The sequence below is a fragment of the Chiloscyllium punctatum genome, chromosome 11, assembly GCF_047496795.1.
Source record: "Chiloscyllium punctatum isolate Juve2018m chromosome 11, sChiPun1.3, whole genome shotgun sequence".
In the NCBI taxonomy this organism is placed as follows: domain Eukaryota; kingdom Metazoa; phylum Chordata; class Chondrichthyes; order Orectolobiformes; family Hemiscylliidae; genus Chiloscyllium; species Chiloscyllium punctatum.
This window is the reverse complement of record NC_092749.1, coordinates 114,848,995-114,869,384: the sequence shown is the minus strand read 5'-3', so window position 1 is coordinate 114,869,384 and position 20,390 is coordinate 114,848,995. Positions and strand designations below refer to the sequence as shown.

At 39.4% G+C, this 20,390-nt stretch overlaps 1 protein-coding gene across 7 annotated transcripts in view; it reads right to left on the bottom strand.

Annotated features, from left to right (window-relative positions):
- The window catches only part of peli1b (pellino E3 ubiquitin protein ligase 1b), a 50,656-nt gene that overhangs the window by 20,233 nt on the left and 10,033 nt on the right, over nucleotides 1-20,390 (bottom strand). For 2 of the 7 annotated variants that reach the window (XM_072581567.1, XM_072581568.1), the window contains exon 2: nucleotides 1,620-1,786. In XM_072581567.1, the coding sequence (XP_072437668.1) occupies nucleotides 1,620-1,696 (77 nt within the window). In that variant the 5' untranslated portion in view covers nucleotides 1,697-1,786. Of the gene's footprint in view, nucleotides 1-1,619; nucleotides 1,787-2,021; nucleotides 2,041-16,505; nucleotides 16,603-19,118; nucleotides 19,140-19,445; nucleotides 19,510-20,390 lie in introns of those variants that run through there. The other 5 variants (XM_072581569.1, XM_072581572.1, XM_072581570.1 and 2 more) reach the window with 5 other exon arrangements.

Here is a 20,390-nt window from a genome sequence, read left to right as displayed (position 1 = left end):
CCTGAAACAGCAAATGGACCAACTCTACCACTCCTGGAAGAGTTTGGTTTGACCCATCAGCATCAGGAAGACAAATGATCCAGGATATTTCTATCAGCATTGCTGATGTGGTGCTGGAGATTATTGAGAACTTCACACATCTCTACTCCAAAATCACCAGCAATGTCACTCAATGCTAAAATCAAAACAGTATAATTTTTGCAGTGTTGGAGATGTCCAAGTTGTGGAACAACAACCACCTGATTGAAAACACAAAAGTCTAGCAAGCCAACACTCCTCTACCGTGCTGAGATTTGATAAATGTCCTCGGCAAAAGAGGAGACAGTTTTCACGTTCACTGCGTTGAGTTAACAGTGAGTTTATGTTGTTGGAATTAGTACACTTCAGGATCTCAAGTTGTTGACCTTGTCCTGATAAGAGATGTTGACATTCATCGGAGACAGTGAAGGCGTCAAATATGTTATCAGCATCTCTTAGCAGGACAAGGTCAATAACTCAAGAGATCCTGAAGTGTGCTGAGTCCATCGACATAAACTCGTTAAACCAACTATTAGCCACATTCATTTGATGGATGACACCCCAGGTACAAAATCAAAGACCTCTATACAATGGAAGGCTGCCAAAGAATTGCCATCTATTAATCTTATTCACTTCATCACTGTGCCAAGTTTAACAATTTAACCCCAGGACAGGGACAAAGTAAATAATAAGGACAACTGCCTTCATTGCTTTTTAAGTTCAACTCACCTGCATATTCTCGGTTTTGTATGCTGATGGTTTACTTTAAAATGAAACATTTTAAAGGCTGCAATGTGATCATTTCAATTAGACTTTTTTTTGGCAACTTCATAAACTAACTGCTTCATACTTTTTTTAATATGCCACTTCTCTTCAGATTTAGTAGCCAGGAAATATGCAGAATATATATGACAGTAATTTATCGCAGGCAAAGAGCCCCAAGGTGAGCCCAATCTAAACCACTTGTTCCTCACCGTAAACACATACCCTCTAGTCTTAGACATAGAGAATGATCAATACTCTGTCTATACCTCTCAATTTTGTATCCCACAATCAGATTCCCCCTTCAGCCTGAGACTATGGACCAAGTGTGGTTCAATGGGATTAGTGTAGTTTGGTGTTCATTGGTTGGCATAAACGTGGTGGGCCGAAGGGTCTATTTCTATGCTGTATGACTCTACAGAAGTATTTCAGAATTTAGGGAAATCTATCCAGTTTGAAAATCATAAATAAAAGAGGAAAACAACATTAGAAAAAGAATAATCTGTAAACATGCTGAGTTTCTCAAAAACCAAGATCAAATCATCTCAACTAACAACAATCTTCGTTGATATTATTTAAAAGTACTCTGCTTTATAGAGAAGTTGTTTTAATAAAACTCTGTCAGGTCAAAGGAGGAGATACTGTTGTCACTAGGAGATGAAAAGGTCAGTCGACTTTTAGTAGTTTTAAAGGAGGACTACCATATTTTAAACCATATTTTATAAATAGCAAATTGTTTAAATGTATATCAAAAGGGCAGGGATCAGTGTTTTGGGACAAAATGCTTAATAATCAGTAATTCCTTCTATTTCTCCCTTAATTACACATGCAATGCTTACCCTAACACAATGATTTCTCCATATTTAATGGGTGTTTTGGTGGATGAAGAAAGATTTTCTTGATCAGGAGAAAACATGAGCTGGGCGAGGTGGTTTAGCACACTTTGGACTTTTCTTCAGAGTTTGGAATCTTGACACTGATTTTTCATTATTTGTTTTCAAAGCTTCTGTAAACAAATAGAACAGAATTTACTACAATCCACATGGAGAGTTCATAATATTCTGTACAGTAACTATTTAATAAACAAACATTCACAGATACATAGTGCACAAGATGATGAATCTATTATAATAAATCATTGGTATAAACATGCAGGAAAACACAGAGCAAATTCACAAGAAAATCAATTAGAGAAAATGTTTATGCAACAGTAAGAAGGCTCCCAATTGAATTATACATGCCTGTTACAACAGCAAAAGGAAAATGTGAAACATCTGACTTCTTTGCCTTCAGCAATCATTTCCCTTGGATTAAAAATTATAGGATAAAAAATTAACTTTTAACTCAACAGTCATGCTGGATTCACTTTTACTTCATGTTGCTTTTCTAGTACAATTATTATACACAAATGGTTAAGCAACCTATTAAAATTTAATCTTGCCTACATAGAAATCATCCATTATTCACTGTTTTCCTAGTCTTGGAAATTGAGGAATACACTGTTGTTACAGGAAGGATAATGAAATGTGCATGTGAAGTGCAACTTCCTTATAGTATGTAGTCAGTAAATAGAAAATATAAACCCAGGGCAGAAAGCAGCACATTTGTACAAGTGCATTGTAACAATTAAGTCATGAAAATGCCCACACATTTATGGTGAGCTTTCTCAGACCTAAATTGCATTTGTACTTATGTACTCTCAGCACATCTCCAAATACCGAACATGCTGAAGAAAGTTGAAGGAGTGCAGCTGTGCTCTCTAGTTAAATATGCAGTTAGCAAAACACTTAAAATATTCAAAACTCCCATTCATTCTCATTGCCAGTGGTTTCTTTATAAGATGTTCTTGTTTTTTTCTTCCTTTGCCCTTCCCAATTCAAAGAAAAGCTTCACATTAGTTTTATTAAAAGTTATCTAGATCTTTTACAAACTTATTTTCAATAAAACTCTTTCTTAATAATTCAGAATTTGGCACCAGTTAAATTTAGAACACATGTACACAGTCTACGAACTATGGAAATAGTTTTCATATTTCCACATTAGTGATGCCATAATTTTTCAGCTTCAGAGATTGAACTATTTTCCTTCTAGTCCCAGGAGATCATCAATTACCACAAGAGCCTGGGAGCTTTAACAGACAACACTGCTATTGCTCCAAATTCAATTTATAACAAGTCAGAGTTAACATGGAATTTCAGCTTCCAGGCTGGAAAAATATATTGAAATTTATTAAGTGTCACTAAATAGAAAACAAGTCCATACCTAGCATAGTACAAGATTTATATACTGCAGCGATATCGCCACTAGACACTCTGGCACCAAAAGGGCATCAGACTTGACAAACAAAGGCATTAATATGATTACACAATACATTTTTGTGATACTTTTAATTTAGTCACCTCAAATTGCTTCCATTAATCACCATTTACAGTAACCTGCACCAGCACAATGCAAACGGAGTTCTCCACATTCAGTCGAGCGATTCCAGTCTTATCAAATATATACTGCAGGATCTTGATCTTACCATTTGCTTGGACAGAAAAGGTTCGTACTACAATTTATCAACAGGAGAAACCTATCCTCCAAGAGCTAACCAATTTGTTTTAGCTTTCACAAATTTTCAAAACATCTCCACTTCACTTACAAACATATTATGGATTATACTTCTACCGCTATTACTGGTGGGCCATTAGATCTCATAACCACTTATATCATTAAAAACAGATTCTAGCCTCTTTCATCAGCCTTCTGCTGATCATCTTCTAAGTGTCAACTTGACATGATACCCTTGCCTCTGAGTAGCAAAAAGCTGGGTCAAACCACAATGCAGAGTTTCAGGATACATAATCTAGATTTCCCTTTGGAAACTGCCACATTGTTAGTGGCAGCATCTTTTAATTGATGTTAAACCTGTCTGCTTACGTGGATTTAAACAAACCCCACCATTATTTGAAGGCATTTACTGACCAATATTTATTTCTCATCCACTGTAACCATCAAATTACCAGCTAATTTATGTCAATCTCAAAGACCATGCCACATGTTTAATTGTGTGTATGCCAGTTTACAAAGAGTGCACTTCATTTGCTGTGAAATGCTTTATGGTGTCTTGACTATGCAAGCTTTTTTGGTTGCAATGCATGCAGTCAGGGTCAGGTGCCATTTCACTTTGTTTTACCAATTCCCTCTCGTCTATGTAACCATTTTATCTCAATCCCTCATGGTCTCTTTTTGTACCCTTTCAGAAATCAGTTATTATTCCTCTAAACTCTGAAAACCATGACAAAATATTATTTAAACATCTCTAATTGGTTTTAGCCTCAAACTATTCTTTTGCAATTCCTTTTTAAATTTGTTGCCAGTCGTCATCATATACATGTGCAGTCGTAGAAAGTCAAAAAGCACAGAAACAGACTCTTCATTCCAACACGTCCATGCTGAACAGATTCTCCAATCTGACCTCGTCACATTTGCCAGCATTTGGCCCATATCCTTCTAAACCCTTCCTATTCATATACTCACCTTGATGCCTTTTAAATGTTGTAATTGTACCAGCCTCCACCACTTCCTCTGGCAGCTCATTCCATTTACACAATACCTTCTGCACGAACAAGTTACCCCTCAGGTCCTTTTTAAATCTTTCCCCTCTCATCTTAAACCTATGCCCTCTAGTTTTGGTCTCCCCGATTGTAGGTAAAAGAGACCATAAGACATAGGAGCCAAAATCAGGCCATTCAGCCCATCGAGTCTGCTCTGCCATTCAATCATGGCTAATAAGTTTCTCAACCCCATTCTCCTGCTTTTTCCTTGTAACCCTTGACTCCCTTGAAACTCAAGAACCTATCTATCTGTGTCTTAAATATACTCAGTGACCTGGCCTCCACAGCCTTCTGTGGCAGTGAATTCCACAGATTCCTCACTCTCTGGCTGAGAAGTTTCTCCTTCCCTCCGTTCTAAAAGGTCTTCCCCTTACTCTAAGGCTGTATCCTCGGGTCCTAGTCTCTCCTCCCAATGGAAACATCTTCCCAACATCCACACTGTCCAGGCCATTCAGTATTTTGCATGTTTCAATTTGATCCCCCCCTTATCCTTCTAAACATCATAGAGTACAGACCCAGAGGCCTCAAACATTTCTCATATGTTAAGCTTTTCATTCCCGGGACCATTCTTATGAACCTCCTCTGAACATACTCCAGGGCCAATACATTCTTCCTAATATATGGGGCCCAAAACAGCGCACAATACTCCAAATGTGGTCTGACCAGAGCCTTATGGACCTTGGCTATTCACCCTATCCACATCTCTCATGATTTTATAAACCTCGAGAAGTTCAGCCCTCAGCCCCTGATGCTACAGGGAATTTTCTGCCTCTCCCTATAACAACTCATACCCTCCAACCCTGGCAACATCCTTGTAAGTCTTTTCTGCACCCTCTGAAGTTTAACTGTCTATTTTTGTTTATTTCTCTACTGTATTCAATTCAATAATTACTTGTAGTACCAAACTTAGGCACCTCCTGAATCATGGATTAGTGGTGCTGGAAGAGCACAGCAGTTCAGGCAGCATCCAAGGAGCAGCGAAATCAACGTTTCGGGCAAAAGCCCTTCATCAGGAATAAAGGCAGTGAGCCTGAAGCATGGAGAGATAAGCTAGAGGAGGGTGGGGGTGGGGAGAGAGTAGCATGGAGTACAATGCGTGAGTGGGGGAGGAGATGAAGGTAATAGGTCAAGGAGGAGAGGGTGGAGTGGATAGGTGGAAAAGGAGATAGGCAGGTAGGACAAGTCAAGGAGACAGTGCTGAGCTGGAAGTTTGAAACTAGGATGAGGTGGGGGAAGGGGAAATGAGGAAGCTGTTGAAGTCCACATTGATGCCCTGGGGTTGAAGTGTTCCGAGGCAGAAGATGAGGCGTTCTTCCTCCAGGCGTCTGGTGGTGAGGGAGCGGCGGTGAAGGAGGCCCAGGACCTCCATGTCCTCGGCAGAGTGGGAGGGGGAGTTGAAATGTTGGGCCATGGGGCGGTTTGGTTGATCGGTGCGGGTGTCTCGGAGATGTTCGCTAAAGCGCTCTGCTAGGAGGTGCCCAGTCTCCCCAATGTAGAGGAGACCACATCGGGAGTAACGGATACAATAAATGATATTAGTGGATGTGCAGGTAAAACTTTGATGGATGTGGAAGGGTCCTTTAGGGCCTTGGATAGAGGTGAGGGAGGAGGTGTGGGCACAGGTTTTACAGTTCCTGCGGTGGCAGGGGAAAGTGCCAGAATGGGAGGGTGGGTCGTAGGGGGGTGTGGACCTGACCAGGTAGTCGCGAAGGGAACGGTCTTTGCGGAAGGCGGAAAGGGGTGGGGAGGGAAATATATCCCTGGTGGTGGGGTCTTTTTGGAGGTGGTGGAAATGTCGGCGGATGATTTGGTTTATGCTCCTATTTTAACTTCTCGACTTCATCCTATGATCAACAACTTGTGCAGAGTCTTAACTTTCAGTACGACTGTCCAGTCTGTACCCAAATAATTACAATTGGAAAATTGTTAATGCACAATCCTGTTGAGCAACTTTCATCTCAGTTTACCTTGGCTAGTTCCCTTTTTGTCTCATCAGAACTTGAGACTTTCAATTGCTACCGATTGCAAATCACATCCTATTTCACTTCGAGTTCAGCTTGTGTTTTTCTAAAATAAATGTTGACAATATGTTTAAAGCACTAAAAGACCTGAATATCACAGAGCTTCTGGGATGAAGATAACTTTCTCATTAGATTTGACCAGCTTCTTGTTCAAATTCACGAAGTTTGAGAAAAGTTGTCCTTACCTTTCCAATCCATCACAGCAATCAGTGCAACAATAACTTAAAAAGCTAATGAGTTGGATACTAATTCTTCAGATTGTTATTCAAGGAAGCTTTTTAACCTTAAGTACCAGTGGGAAACACAGAACAAGCCAGTGGGATTGTGGATCAAAAATCAAATGTTTCAGTAAATCTAATATTCAAGACACAAGCCAAGGATACATTTAAAGTCAAGCTGATTCAATCTACTATCCTGTTTGTGACTTCTGACTCAAAGTTTTCCAACAATTCAAATGCTCCAGGAGCTGGAATACTTCTTTTCAAATGTTAACAGTTTAAAGTTTAAGATCAGGCCTCAAACTCGAGGCTTAACAACCAAGTACAAAGTTTGAACTTTCATTTTAATAGTTTAAAAAGCCTCAACTACATTTAGTTTTTTTTTTAAAGTAGCTGCCAAAGTCAAATACCAACTGTGAAGGGAGAACTTGTTCTAACTGTCCAACATATTTTAAAGACAGTACAGCATACAGAGTAGCAACAAGGCACCAGGAACATACACAGACGGCAAGTAAAATGAAATTGGCCCTTTGTTAAAATGGCTGGGGAAAGAAGAATGATCCATTATCAAGCACTGAGCTTAAAGAAATTTCATTCAAAGTTAAATGTAACTTACATAATAAACACATACATCAAGAATGCCTTCCTGCTGATAATGGTGACCTCAATGGCTCACAATACAGAAGACATCTTTTATTTAAAAGGCCATAAAGGAGCAATAACTGAGAGTGGAATTAGTAAGAATCATGACCAAGTGCACATACAAAAATACAAATTAGAAGCAGCTGAAATTCAATCAATTCAAAGAAAGAATGAAACAAGCAAGTCATAACCATTAAACCTATTCAGACATTACAATGTTCAAAGCCACACAAATACAGAATGTGCGCTAGAGGTTGGGGATAGCTGATGGGCTGGTTTAGCATTGGCAAAGTTGTACTTTAGTGTAACATATGCTAAATTTCAGAGTTCCTGATTATAGAAATAAAGAAAAATAGGAGCAAGCGTGGTCATTCAGCTCCTCATGTCTCTCTGCTTTTCAACATGATCATGCTGATCATCCAACTCAATATGCTGTTCCCACTTTCTCCCTATACCCTTTAATCCCTTAAACAGATTAATTTCAAAGAGGTTAAGTGGTGAAAGGGCAAAGAATAAATCAAAACCAGTTGATGTACATACCAACTTTAAAAAAAACGCTAAGACAGAATATTGTTTTTAAAATCCATTAAAATATAGTCAATATACTGCAGATGCTGGAGATAAGAAATAAAAATGAAAAGTGCTATTCGAGTGAAAGGGAAAAAGGTTTTTCCAGGATTTTCTATTTTTAACCCCCAAATCCATTACCTTAGAAAGAAGGATCACAGAGCTGTCAGCAAAATAGGGTGTCTGGTACACACCCGGGATCAGTGTATGGGGAAGGGAATGTGGTATGCCAACAGCAAGATACACAAAGAGATAAGAAAAGTGGTTGCAGGTCTGAGGTCCTGCGACAGCTGTTTTAAATTATACTGCGAATGTGTTTGGTGGCTATGGATTATAATGACCTACAATTATATGCCCAGATGTTAAATTGACAATGCAGGTTAATTGAAGCATAAGCCTGCATCCATTATAATAATGCACAGACCATGAATTATGTGGAGCCACCTTCTTTAAATTCCCAGGAAAAAAATATGTGTTTGCCCAAGCACCTGTCAAAAAGGAAAAGCGAAATGACTATTTACTGACAATAGAAGTCTAAGCAGCAGTACAAATAGCAAGAAAAGGGAGTTTATTTGAGGGCATTAAAATACAGATTGTAATGTCATGTACCTGCCATGTTATTTGAAAAGCTACTTGAATTTAAATAAATCTGTTTTAAATTATCAGATTATGAAAAACCTCAGGATGAGTACTTTGAATTTAGCTTTGATTTCATAAAACGTTTAGAATCTACATTGGGTCTCAGAATATTACCAGGTGAAAACAGCAACTGTTGGTTATTCCAAACAATACGGGACACTCTGCCTGACAGACTGAAGTTAATTCACAGCAACCTAACAAAAAAGTATTCAACTGATAACTGGAGAAGTGAAGAGGATATCTCAATGTGAAATATTTGGCACAGTATTAAACATCTTCAGTTGCTGTCCACTTTGCAGCATTTAGAATTGAACATCCTCCCTGGTAGATCAAAGTATGAATAAGCTAAGTGCAAAGGCAAAAGACAAATGATTCAGAATAATTCTGTGTTTTGCTTTATGTAGAGATTATGGCCCAGTGTGCTCATCTGTATTCAAAAGTTAAATATCAAACCACAACCAAAATAGACATTAATTTTAGTTAATGTTGAGTGTGTGTTGCTGGAAAAGCACAGCGGGTCAAGCAGCATCCAATGGAGCAGGAAAATCAACGTTTCATGCTGAAGCCCTCAGTTATACAGGTTCAATCCTGGGTTTGGAACAGAAATACTCTTGATGCACAGTATACTTCAACCAAAAAAAAAGGAAATCTTGAACTTTATTCTGAATTAACTGTTAGTCCAGGATGTAGCAGGAGCACTGTGACTGAACTCAACATTCAACGTGCGTGTGTGTGTGTATGTGCGTGCGCGCATATAGAGAATGAAAAAAACTATTCCTGCTCTTAATCTGTTGACAATGTACATATGATTGACATTGCTAACCCACAAAGCCTACAATGATATGAAAACTGGGAACTCAGATGTGGTACTAGGAAGTAATCGATGAAAGATTGTTAAGCGACAGGTCAACACCTCTGATGGGAGTGAGGGAGGAAACGGATAAATTTAAATCACTTTTGCCATTTATTAAGCAAACTGGGAAGTGCTTATAAATTGTGTTATAATTTCTGTTTTGTAGAGTTAACGGCAGCAATCACAATCTACACACAAGGTAGATTTCCAAGTTGTTTTGTAATAGGTAGCCTAGAATGTGCTTTTTTAAAAAACCTATCTAACCTTTTTCTTTTCTCAATGAGTATGCCTTCCAAGAGGAAAGCTGAATTCACCATAACTTAATCACTAGCAAACATTAACACAGTTAATCTTGCTCCAAATAATTTGGTGAATGAACCACACAAATGCTCCTTTCAAAAATGTGAACTATGATATGGCTAAAGATGAAAATGAATATTTTTGCATATTATTCAAACTGAATAGTAAAAAAGTCTGACAAGCTGTTTTAATGTGATGTTACATTGTACAAATCAACATCAAACCAGATCATTAGGTGGTACACACATTGTAAAATTCCACACCAAAATCACATCTGTGCAGTAGATTTGTTGTCTGAGCTTACTTAAAAATGTAAGACTTGCACATATACAGCCACATGGTTACAACAAAGAAACCACCCACACAATGAAAAATTTGATAAGCCGGAAATAATCATAATCCAATCAAAAAACATGATTTTTAAAAAAAGAACAAAGATATATTTTATACATCCTGTTTCATTACTCAAAAGGATAATAATTCTGACCTAATCCCAGATCAAAAACAAATCACCTACTGTACTACAAATTCACTACTACTGTGATACAAATAAGTTTAAGTTGATTTTAATATGATAGCAACAATGTTACTGTGCAGAATGCACAAAAGGCAGGGGATACGTGATCAACCTCAGGAGGCAAGCGCTTAACACTGCACATTGAAATGTTTTCAAAGCTCCAAGCAAAAAGAAAATGTTAAATGTCAGGAAAGAGGCTCCATTCTTCCAACATTAAAGTTCAGCATATACACACACACGCACACATGTGTACTCGTCATTAGGCAGAACTCAATTCAAGGCTGCCAAATTGTCCATCGTTTTCTATACATATTGATTAAAGTTTGGCACCTTTAGTATAATACACTTAATATTTGTTAGGTACCATTGGTAAACACTCAATTTTAATGAAACATAGGAATAAGACTAGTCGGGGCTTGAAAACCTTTTTTTTAACCTACAGACATTTTTAACTGTTCAAAGTCATCTGCTCCAGCTGCAACAGAATGTTGCTTAAACAATTAAGGCTTTAGTGACCGCCATGATCAAAACATGAAAAGTAATGGCAATGTTAATGGAAAAAAACAACAATCAGCATTGCATTTCGTGGTAATGGGTCACAGGGTAGGGAAAAGGAAGAGACAATAAACAGTTGGAAACAAGGCTCATTAGTATCCCTTAGAGTTTCAGTTTAGACAAGGTATGGCAAGTACAAAAGTTGGCCTGTGTCTGATGTATGCATTCTTGAAGTAATTGTCTTCTTGCAGATCTTGCTCACTAAACAGCTGCTGTAACCTAACATGGAGAGTTATCTCAAAAGACTTTTAATTAAGCAAACTTATAGCTTGGAACTATTCAAATTCAAATCACTGCTATTAACCTAAAAATCACAGAAAGCAGAATAAATTGTTGGAATAATGCATCCACCAACATACTTTACAAACTGATGCATCTTTTTCATCCACTCAATTAGAATGTGTAATTAGCATTGCACTTATTAATGTAGAAATCTTGGTTAGATGCAAATTCATTGCAAGCAATTCAAATCTAATTTCACGCCTCTAAGATACAACAGAGTTCGCTTGGGTTAGACAGACACTGAAGAGAAGATAATTCTGGAAGCTGAGGAACTAGAAATGTCAGTGCTCATGATTAAAGAGACAGCATCAATACGGTACCTTCTCCCCCTTATTTCACCATTTTATATCTTTTCCTCTTCCTTTGCCTCCTATAAATGGCCATTTTTTTTTTAAATTAAAAAAAAGGAACTGCAAAAGGTCAACTGCCAACCTATCTTCAGATAATGTGTACGTGCCCAATATCTATTTCCTGCAGACTTCAACCATTCCAAAGAGGGGCAGGAATTCCAGCTAATTTTCAGTTCTTTCTAATGGAGGTAATAAGCCCCACTGTAACATCGCTCATATCCCAGCTAATCAAAACCTTACATAGGAATATTGAATTTAGACCATCCTGGACTTGAAATCGACTATTCACTGCCAGATTCACTGAGGAAACTATCAGCTGACAATTTTTTGACTATAATTCAAATATAGATTCAGGATAAATCTATTTTTCTCAGAGGAATATTGTGTTTGCCAAAATATTGGTATAGATTGCAAGTAGATTATTTATTCATTCCACATTTCTTCTTTCTGGGAAATGCAGAATAAAATTTCACCAGTGGATTGAAGGCTCAAAATAGCTGGTAATTCAAACTATTATTCAGGAGTCTTCAATTAGACAAAGGCAAAAGTCTCTCCTTGCAAAAGGCAGCATTCCAAATTTCACCTGATCACTATTAAATGGAGAGTATATAAGAGAGAGACACACAAAGATATACAGAGAGAGAGTGTGTGGACTCAAAGATTGAAGAAAACAGGGTACAAAAAGTTAACAAAAAACAGTTAATAAAGCAGACAAACTAGAAACTTTATATACAGGAGCAGACAGCAAGAGCCAGGAAGTCATGCTGGATATATAAAACATTTGCTCAGCCTCTTGCTACCACTAATGGGGAGCACACTTCAGGAAACTAATACTGTATCAGCCTCAGAGGATATGATGGAAATTTAAGAGAATTGTACTAGAAATAAGTGATTGCAGTTATGTGGATAGACATAAGAAGCAGGGCTATTCTCAGCAGAGAAAAGTGGGCTGAGAAGAGATGGTGTTTGAGAGGTTCAGACAGAGTTTACATGAAAAGACTATTTTAATAGTTACAGATTAATAAACATAGGGCATACATTTGGGGTTACTGCCAAGAGATACTGGGGGTACACAAGAAATAGCTTTTCAACACATTCAGTTAGTTAGGACTTGGAGTGTGCGGCATGAATACCAATTCAGTGATACTGTCTGGGAGGGCATTGATAAATGCTTAGGGCAGAGAACTGCATGAATGTGGGGAGGAGGCAAGTGATTGCTCTGTGCGAGAGCTGGCCTATACTCAATGGAATAAAGAATTATTTTATAACTGAAGGATAATTATCGGATGATAGAAATGGAACATAAGGGTATTTTGTCCTATTTACTATGCAGCAATGTCCATTGGAAAGTGCAAACATAAACATCAACAGGGCAGGTTTAAAATTACTGAAGTGTTTTCCTTAGTTGGATAGATGCAAACAACCTCCGATCTCTGGGCTCACAGAAGCAAAGGCCCAAGAAGACATATTTAATCCATGCCACATGCATCTTCACTAAGAATGGGAACGTTTGCAGCTATATAGTTTCCAAGTCAGATTATAGTGGCAGAAGTAAAATGGTCAGTATTTTTTTTTGCTAAAAACAATTATTATTCTCAAATCAGGTACATTGGAAACGGGGATTATTTACAAAGTAGAAGCTCAGACACCCTGTCAAAAGATCTGTAGATATCGGACTAAAGTAGCAAGTACCCTGACAGAAACTTTAGGAATGGAAATTAAAGTGGACCCTGTATCTCTCCTTTTGGGCTTTTCGAACTTTCCCTCCCTGGACATGTACGGGAAGAGACTATTTTCTATTCTCTCTTTCTGTGCAAGGAAAAATATTTTGGTAAACTGGGTGGCTGAGGGCCGCCCTGGACTTTCAAATTGGCACAGATTAATTATGGAATGTATTCCCCTTGATTTCCTTACAAATATGGTGCACCGAAAGTACGAATTATTTTATAAAATATGGCAGCCCTTCTTGAATTACATAAATACAGATATTTCAGCTACCCTAACAAGGGCTTTTATTTAATTGAGATTACAAACCTGGCTGGTCCGGGGCCCCTTAGGAGAGGAATCCCACACAAATACGGGTTTATTACATCTGATGTTAACACATTCCGAGCATGTAAGAGATTTAAATATACACTTTGGTTAGTTGTAGGTTAGATTAGTAGACAGTTGAGTTTTGTTTTTTCTTCTTTTGTTAAATTTTGGCTATTGTATATTTGATTTAATTGTATATCAATGTTTGTATATGAGAGTTTTGTTTATCTTTGTAAACTTATAAAAATGTTAAATTTCTAATAAAAATATCTATTAAAAAAAAAGAAGCTCAGACACAACTTCAGAAATCCCACCCCGAAACTAGGATGAAAAGACAGCATCTGTTTGCAGAGTTCTGTCCAACTCTCCATTCTCTTGTAAAACTTTCCGAATTGTAAACACATTACATTCCTTGACACACGAGGTGGCAGCGTCATGGTGGTAACATCACTGGACCAGTAATCTCAAATCCCAGGCAAGTGTTAAGGATCATGGGTTTGAACTCCACCAAGGCAGATGGTGAAATCAGAATTCAATAAAAATTTCGAATGGTTAAAAAAAAAAGCAACTATTCCACCATTGTCAGCTGATATAAAAGAAACTGATTCACAAACATTCTTTAGGGAGGGAATTCTTCCATTGATACCTGGTCTGGCTATATGTGACTCCAGACCCACATTAATGTAGTCGATTCTTAATTGTTCTCTGAGCAATTAAGGATGGAAAATAAATGCTGCACCTGCCAGCAAGACCTTAATCCCATGAACAATTTTTTTAAAAGACAAAATATGAGAGTAAAGTTGCTAAACAACGATTGACAACATGGAAAACATAACTGTTTCAGGATGGAAACAAAACCAAAAGATCTCAACTGAAACTAGCTTAAAGTGTGAAATGCGTTTTGTGGAATTTACCTGAAATAATACAGGAAAAATTAATTTATATTACATATCCACATATTTTGGTGTTAGAGAACACATGGTTAACAGTATGGCACAATTTTCACATATTTCATTGAAAGAAATCTACCTCCCTGATTTTATACCAGCTGAAATGAGGCATACAAACTGCAAAGATCATTCCAAGTCTGCACTACTCAATACTTACACACCTACTGCTTTTGTTCAAAAATTGTAGAGCTTCTATTTTCCAGTTGCAACACAGGGTATTTTTAATAGGGTCTTTGCAATCACTTTAATTGTAAAGTTTCTGATGAGTTAAGGACATCAATTAGTCCATTTGTAGATTTTAGCAATCACTTAAATCAAGAAACAATCAATCATTTACATTTTTAGCTTAAAACAAAATTCATTTGAAATGGATTCCCAGGAGGTTATTCGATCCATAATGCTGTTCCATTTAAGACAGCATAAAATAAATCACTTGCATGAGAATTAGACAGGCTTCAGCATCTACACCAATCACTTTAAGTGAGGGGACTAAAGACAAAAGTAATCTTCCTTCTGGAATGGGACATTTCGATGGCTGTAGCATTTTAAAGTTTGCACAAATTTAGCATTGTGACAGACGAGCAGAAACAATGAAAACAGTGACATGTACAAACTTGATTATGAGAGTTACACCATAGAAGACTGCACTTACAACAAACCATAATCTCAATCAATTTTTTTTAAACCAGCATTACAAACTTCAATGCACTAATGCCAGCAAGAAAACTGAGGTCGGAATCCACCATAAACTAAATGAAAGTTAAAAATAGTTACACCTTAAACGGTAAAACGTTAAAATGGAGTTGAAGAAACTAGCTGTGTAGCAATTCTGGTTATTAACGCAATAGGCCATAGAAAAGGCAGACTAAAATCCTTGTTTGAGTTATCGAGAGACAAGTTTGACCACCACACAGTCCTTGTGGAGATGAAGTCCTGCCTTCACACTGAGAATAGCTTCCAACGTGTTATGTGGCACTATCACCATGCTAAATGGGACAGAATTTGAACAGACATAACTCAGACTGGACATCCAGGAGGTGCTGTGGGCCATCAACAGCAGCAGAATTGTACTCCAACACATTGTGAAACCTCATAGCCCAGTATATCCTCCATTCAACTGTTACCATCAAGCCAGAGGACCAGTGGGTTAATGGAGAGTGTGGGAGGGTATGCCAGGAGCAACACCAGGCATATTTGAAAATGAGGTGTCAACTTGATGAAGCTACCAAACAGGAATACTTGCATGGCCAACAGCATAAGCAGTCGCAAGAGTGGTGCTGGAAAAGCACAGCAGGTCAGGCAGCATCTGAGGAGCAGGAGAATCAACATTTCAGGCATAAGCCCTTCATCAGAAATCAGGAATTGCTGATTCTCCTGCTCCTTGGATGTGCCTGACTGCTGTGCTTTTCCAGCTCTCAACTCTAATCTCCAGAATCTGTAGTCCTCGCTTTCTACTAAACAGCATAAGCAGCAAGTGAGTACAGTTCTGGTCGCCACATTACCAAAATGATGTGGATGTTTTGGAGAGGGTGCAGAGAAGGTTTATGAGGATGTTGCCTGGTGTGGAAGATGCTAGCTATGAAGAGAGGTTGAGTAGGTTAGGTTTGTTTTCATTGGAAAAAAGGAGATTATGGGGGGGGGGGAACCTGATTGAGGTCTACAAAATCATAAAGGGTATAGACAGGATAGAGACAAGCTTTTTCCCAGGGTGAAGGATTCAATAACAAGAGGTCACACTCTCAAGGTGAGAGGTGAAATGTTTAAGGGGGAATACACACAGCAAGTACTTCACACAGAGGGTGGTGGGTGTCTGGAACACGTTGCCAGCAGAGGCAGGCACGGTCGAGTCATTTAAGGTGCGTCTGGACAGATGCATGAGTAGGTGGGGAACAGAGGGATACAGATGGTTAGGAATTGACCGACAGGTTTAGACAGTACATTTGGATCGGCTGAGGCTTGGAGGGCTGAAGGGCCTGTTCCTGGGCTATAAATTTTCTTTATTCTTTGATAGACAGAAGTGATTCCACACCCAACAGATCAGAGCTAAACTCTGCAGTCCTGCCACATCCAGTGGAAATGGTCGTGGATATATTAAACAACTCTCAGGATGAGGCTGCTCTTCAAATATCCCCACCCTCAATGAAGGAAGAGCCCAGCACATTAGTGAAAAAGGCTGAAGCATTCACAACAATTCTCACCCAGAAGTGCCGATTGAATGATGGATCTCAGCCTCCTCCAGTGGTCCCCAGCATCACAGATACCAGTCTTCAGCCAATTCCATTCACTCTATTTGATATAAGAAATGGTTGGAAGCACTGGGTCCTGAAATCATTCTAGCAATCACACTGAAGACTTGTGCTCCAGAACTTGCCACTCCTGAGCCAAGCTGTTTCTGTACAGTTAAAACACTTAGTGAGTTTTGAGAAGATTTGTTCTGGCATAAAACACTGGCATATAACAAAGGTGAAAAATTTGTCAAATCCAAACCGGCCAATTACTGCGCCAGTCTAATATCAATCACCAATAAAGTGATGGAAGGCATCACTAATAGCACTACCAACCAGCACCTGCTCAGCAATAAACTGCTTGGAGACACCATTTGGGTTCTGCACGGGCTATTCAGCTTCTGATCTCATTACAGCCTGATTCAAATATGGACAAAAGAGTTGAATTCCAAAGGTGAGTTGAGAGTGACAGTCCTTTACATCAAGGCTACTATCATGAGTGTGACATCAAGGAGTCCCAACAAAACTAGAATCAGTGGGTATTAGGAGGCAAACCCTCCGTTGGTTAGAGTCATCCCTGGCATATAGAAAGGTGGCTGTGGTTGATGGATGTCAGTCACCTCAGCTCCAGGATATCTTTGCAGGAGTTCCTCAGGGTACTGTCCTAGACCCAACCATCTCCAGCTGCTTCATCAATGATCTTCCTTCCATCATAAAGTTCAGATCTGGGGACGCTCAGTACCATTTGTGACTCCTCAGATACTGAAGCAATCCATGTTCAAATGCTATGAGATCTGTACAACATCCAGGTTTGGACTAACAAGTGGCAAGTAACATTTGTGCATACAAATACCCTCTGCCCCCCCACTGTCGTGGGAGTTACCACTGATCAGAAACTCAATTGGACTCGCTATACAAATAGCGGTTACAAAACCAAGTCAGAGGCTAGGAGTACTGTGGCAATCAACTCAACTCCTGATATCCCAAAACCATATACTAGGCATAATTGAGGAGTGTGATGGAATACTCCCCACTTGCCTAGATGGGTATTGCAGCTCCAGCATTCAAGATATTTGACACAATCCAGAATAAAATAACCCACTTCATTCGCGCATCTAAAAACATGCATTCCCTCTGGTGCTGACACTCAGTAGCAGCAGTGTGTACTCTCTCGAAGATGCATTGCAGAAATTCTCCAAAGATCTTGAGGCAGCACCTTCCAAATGCATAACTATTCCACCTAGAAGAAGGGCAAAAGCTACATTGAAACACCACCACCTGCAAGTTTCCTTCTAAGCCACTAACCATTCTAACTTGGAAATAAATCACCATTCCCAAACTGTCACTGGATTAAAATGCTGGAATTCCTTCCCAATAGCAATGTTGGTCTACTGACAGAACATCGACCATAGCTGTTTAGCAAGGCAGTTCACCACCACCTTCTCAAGGGCACTGGAGAAAGGCAATAAATGCTACCTCAGCCAGCGATGCCCATGTATCACAAGTGATTATTTTTAAAAAGGATGGTTCCTACATTTGGGAACACTTTGCTTTGCGTAAAAGTTGCTTTTGCTATTCACCTCGAATCCTGCACTCTGTATTTATATTCATTCACAAATATAGTCATCAGTATTTACTGTAGAGTCAGAGATATATAGCATGGAAACAGACCCTTCAATCCATGCCGACCAAATATCCAAACCCAATCTAGTCCCACACGCCAGCACCCGGCCCATATCCTTCCAAACCCTTCCTATTCATATATCCATCCAGATGCCTGTTAAATGTTGTCATCATACCATTTTCCACCACTTCCTCTGGCAGCCCATTCCACACATGCACCACCCTCTGCGTGGAAAAGTTGCCCCTTAGGCCTCTTTTTATATCTTTCCCCTCTCACCCTAAACCTATGCTCTTGAGTTCTGGACTCTCTCCTCTCCTCTCCTCTCCCCCACCCACCCAGGTATTTACCCTATTTACCCTATTTGTCTATTTACCCTATCCATGCCCCTCATGATTTTATAAACCTCTATAAGGTCACCCCTAAGCCTCCAACGCTAAAGGGAATACAGCCCCAGCCTGTTCAGCCTCTTCCCGTAGCTCAAATCCTCCAACCCTGGCAACATCCTTGTAAATCTTTTCTGAACCCTTTCAGATTTCACAACATCTTTCCGATAGAAAGGAGACCAGAATTGCACGCAATATTCCAAAAGTGGCCTAACCAATGTCCTGTACAGCCGCAACATTACTCCCAACTCCTGTACTCAATACTCTGACCAATAAAGGAAAGTATACCAAACGCCTTCTTCACTATCCTGTCTACCTGCGACTCCACTTTCAAGGAACTATGAACCAGCACTCCAAGGTCTCTTTGTCCAGCAACACTCCCTAATTCCTTACCATTAAGTATAGAAGTCCTGCTAAGATTTGCTTTCCCAAAATGCAGCACCTTGCATTTATCTAAATTAAATGCCATCTGCTACTTCTCAGCCCATTGGCCCATCTGATCAAGATCCCGTTGTAATCAGAGGTAATCCTCTTCGCTGTCCACTATACCTCCAATTTTGGTGTCATCTGTAAACTTACTGTTACTTCTCATGCTCACATCCAAATTATTTATGTAAATGATGAAAAGTAGTGGACCCAACACCAATCCTTGTGGCACTCCACTGGTCACAGGCCTCCAATCTGTCATCTGCCAATAGGAAGAACCAACTCAACAAGAGATATCATCTCTACATGGATAAATCCAACAATTCCTAGCATTGGGCAAAACTTCATACTACCAGAATGTAATGCCTGTTAGCTGAGAATGTTGAGTAGATTTCTACCTCAGTCATTATATTACAATTATTACCACCATTACCACTCAAAATATTGATTGAACATTAATGTTTGATCATAAACACTCACTGATTTCCCTTTTGTATTCTTTTAAACTAAATTCACAGTAGGTCTGTTTTTGTGCTGTATGTCTCTAGAACCGGGCAATAAACAAATTCAGTATTTCACCTCAACCTGAAAAGCAGCCTGCCTGGACAATGATTGAATAGTGACGGGGCTAAAAGAGGGGCAGTGAGAAAACGGGATTGAGAGTAAGGGGTCAGAGACTCAAAAAGAGGAAGATTTGAGGTGGGAGCAGTGGGTTCGGGACAAGGCTAGTTGTGTGTTTTGGTTTCAGTGAGTGATGCAGAGGCATGTGGATCAAGCCTGGCTCTTTGTTTGAAGAGGTTTTGGGGGCTGGAGTGAGCAGACGGCAGAGTGCAAGGGTGTTTGTGAGGGAGAGGGTTGAGGGGTTCGGGGGTACACGGGGGGAGTGAGTGGCAGGAAGGGAGGTGTGTGAGAGGGAGTGTGGAGGGATACGTGAGAGAGAGCATGGAGGGAATGGGGCTGTGTGTGCGTGAGAAAGAGCACGTGCGAGAGTGCGCGAAGGAGCGTAGGTGCATATAAATGTGAAGTGATGCATTTTGGAAGGTCAAACTCAAATGCTGAATATAGGATTAAAGACAGGATTGTTGGCAATGTGGAGGAACAGAGGGATCTGGGTGTGCAAGTACAGAGATCCCTCAAAGTTGCCACCCAAGTGGATAGGGTTGTTAAGAAAGCACATGGCATTTTGGCTTTCATTAACAGGGGGGTCGAGTTTAAAGAGCTGTGAGGTTTTGCGACAGCTCTACAAGTCCCTGGTGAAATCACACTTGGAATATTGAGTCCAGTTCTGGTCGCCCTATTATAGGAAAGATACAGAGGCTTTGGAGAGGGTGCAAAGAAGATTTACAAGGAAGCTGCCTGGACTGGAGAATTGTCTTATGAAGAAAGGTTGAATAAGCTCAGACTTTTCTGTCTGGCGAGAAGGAG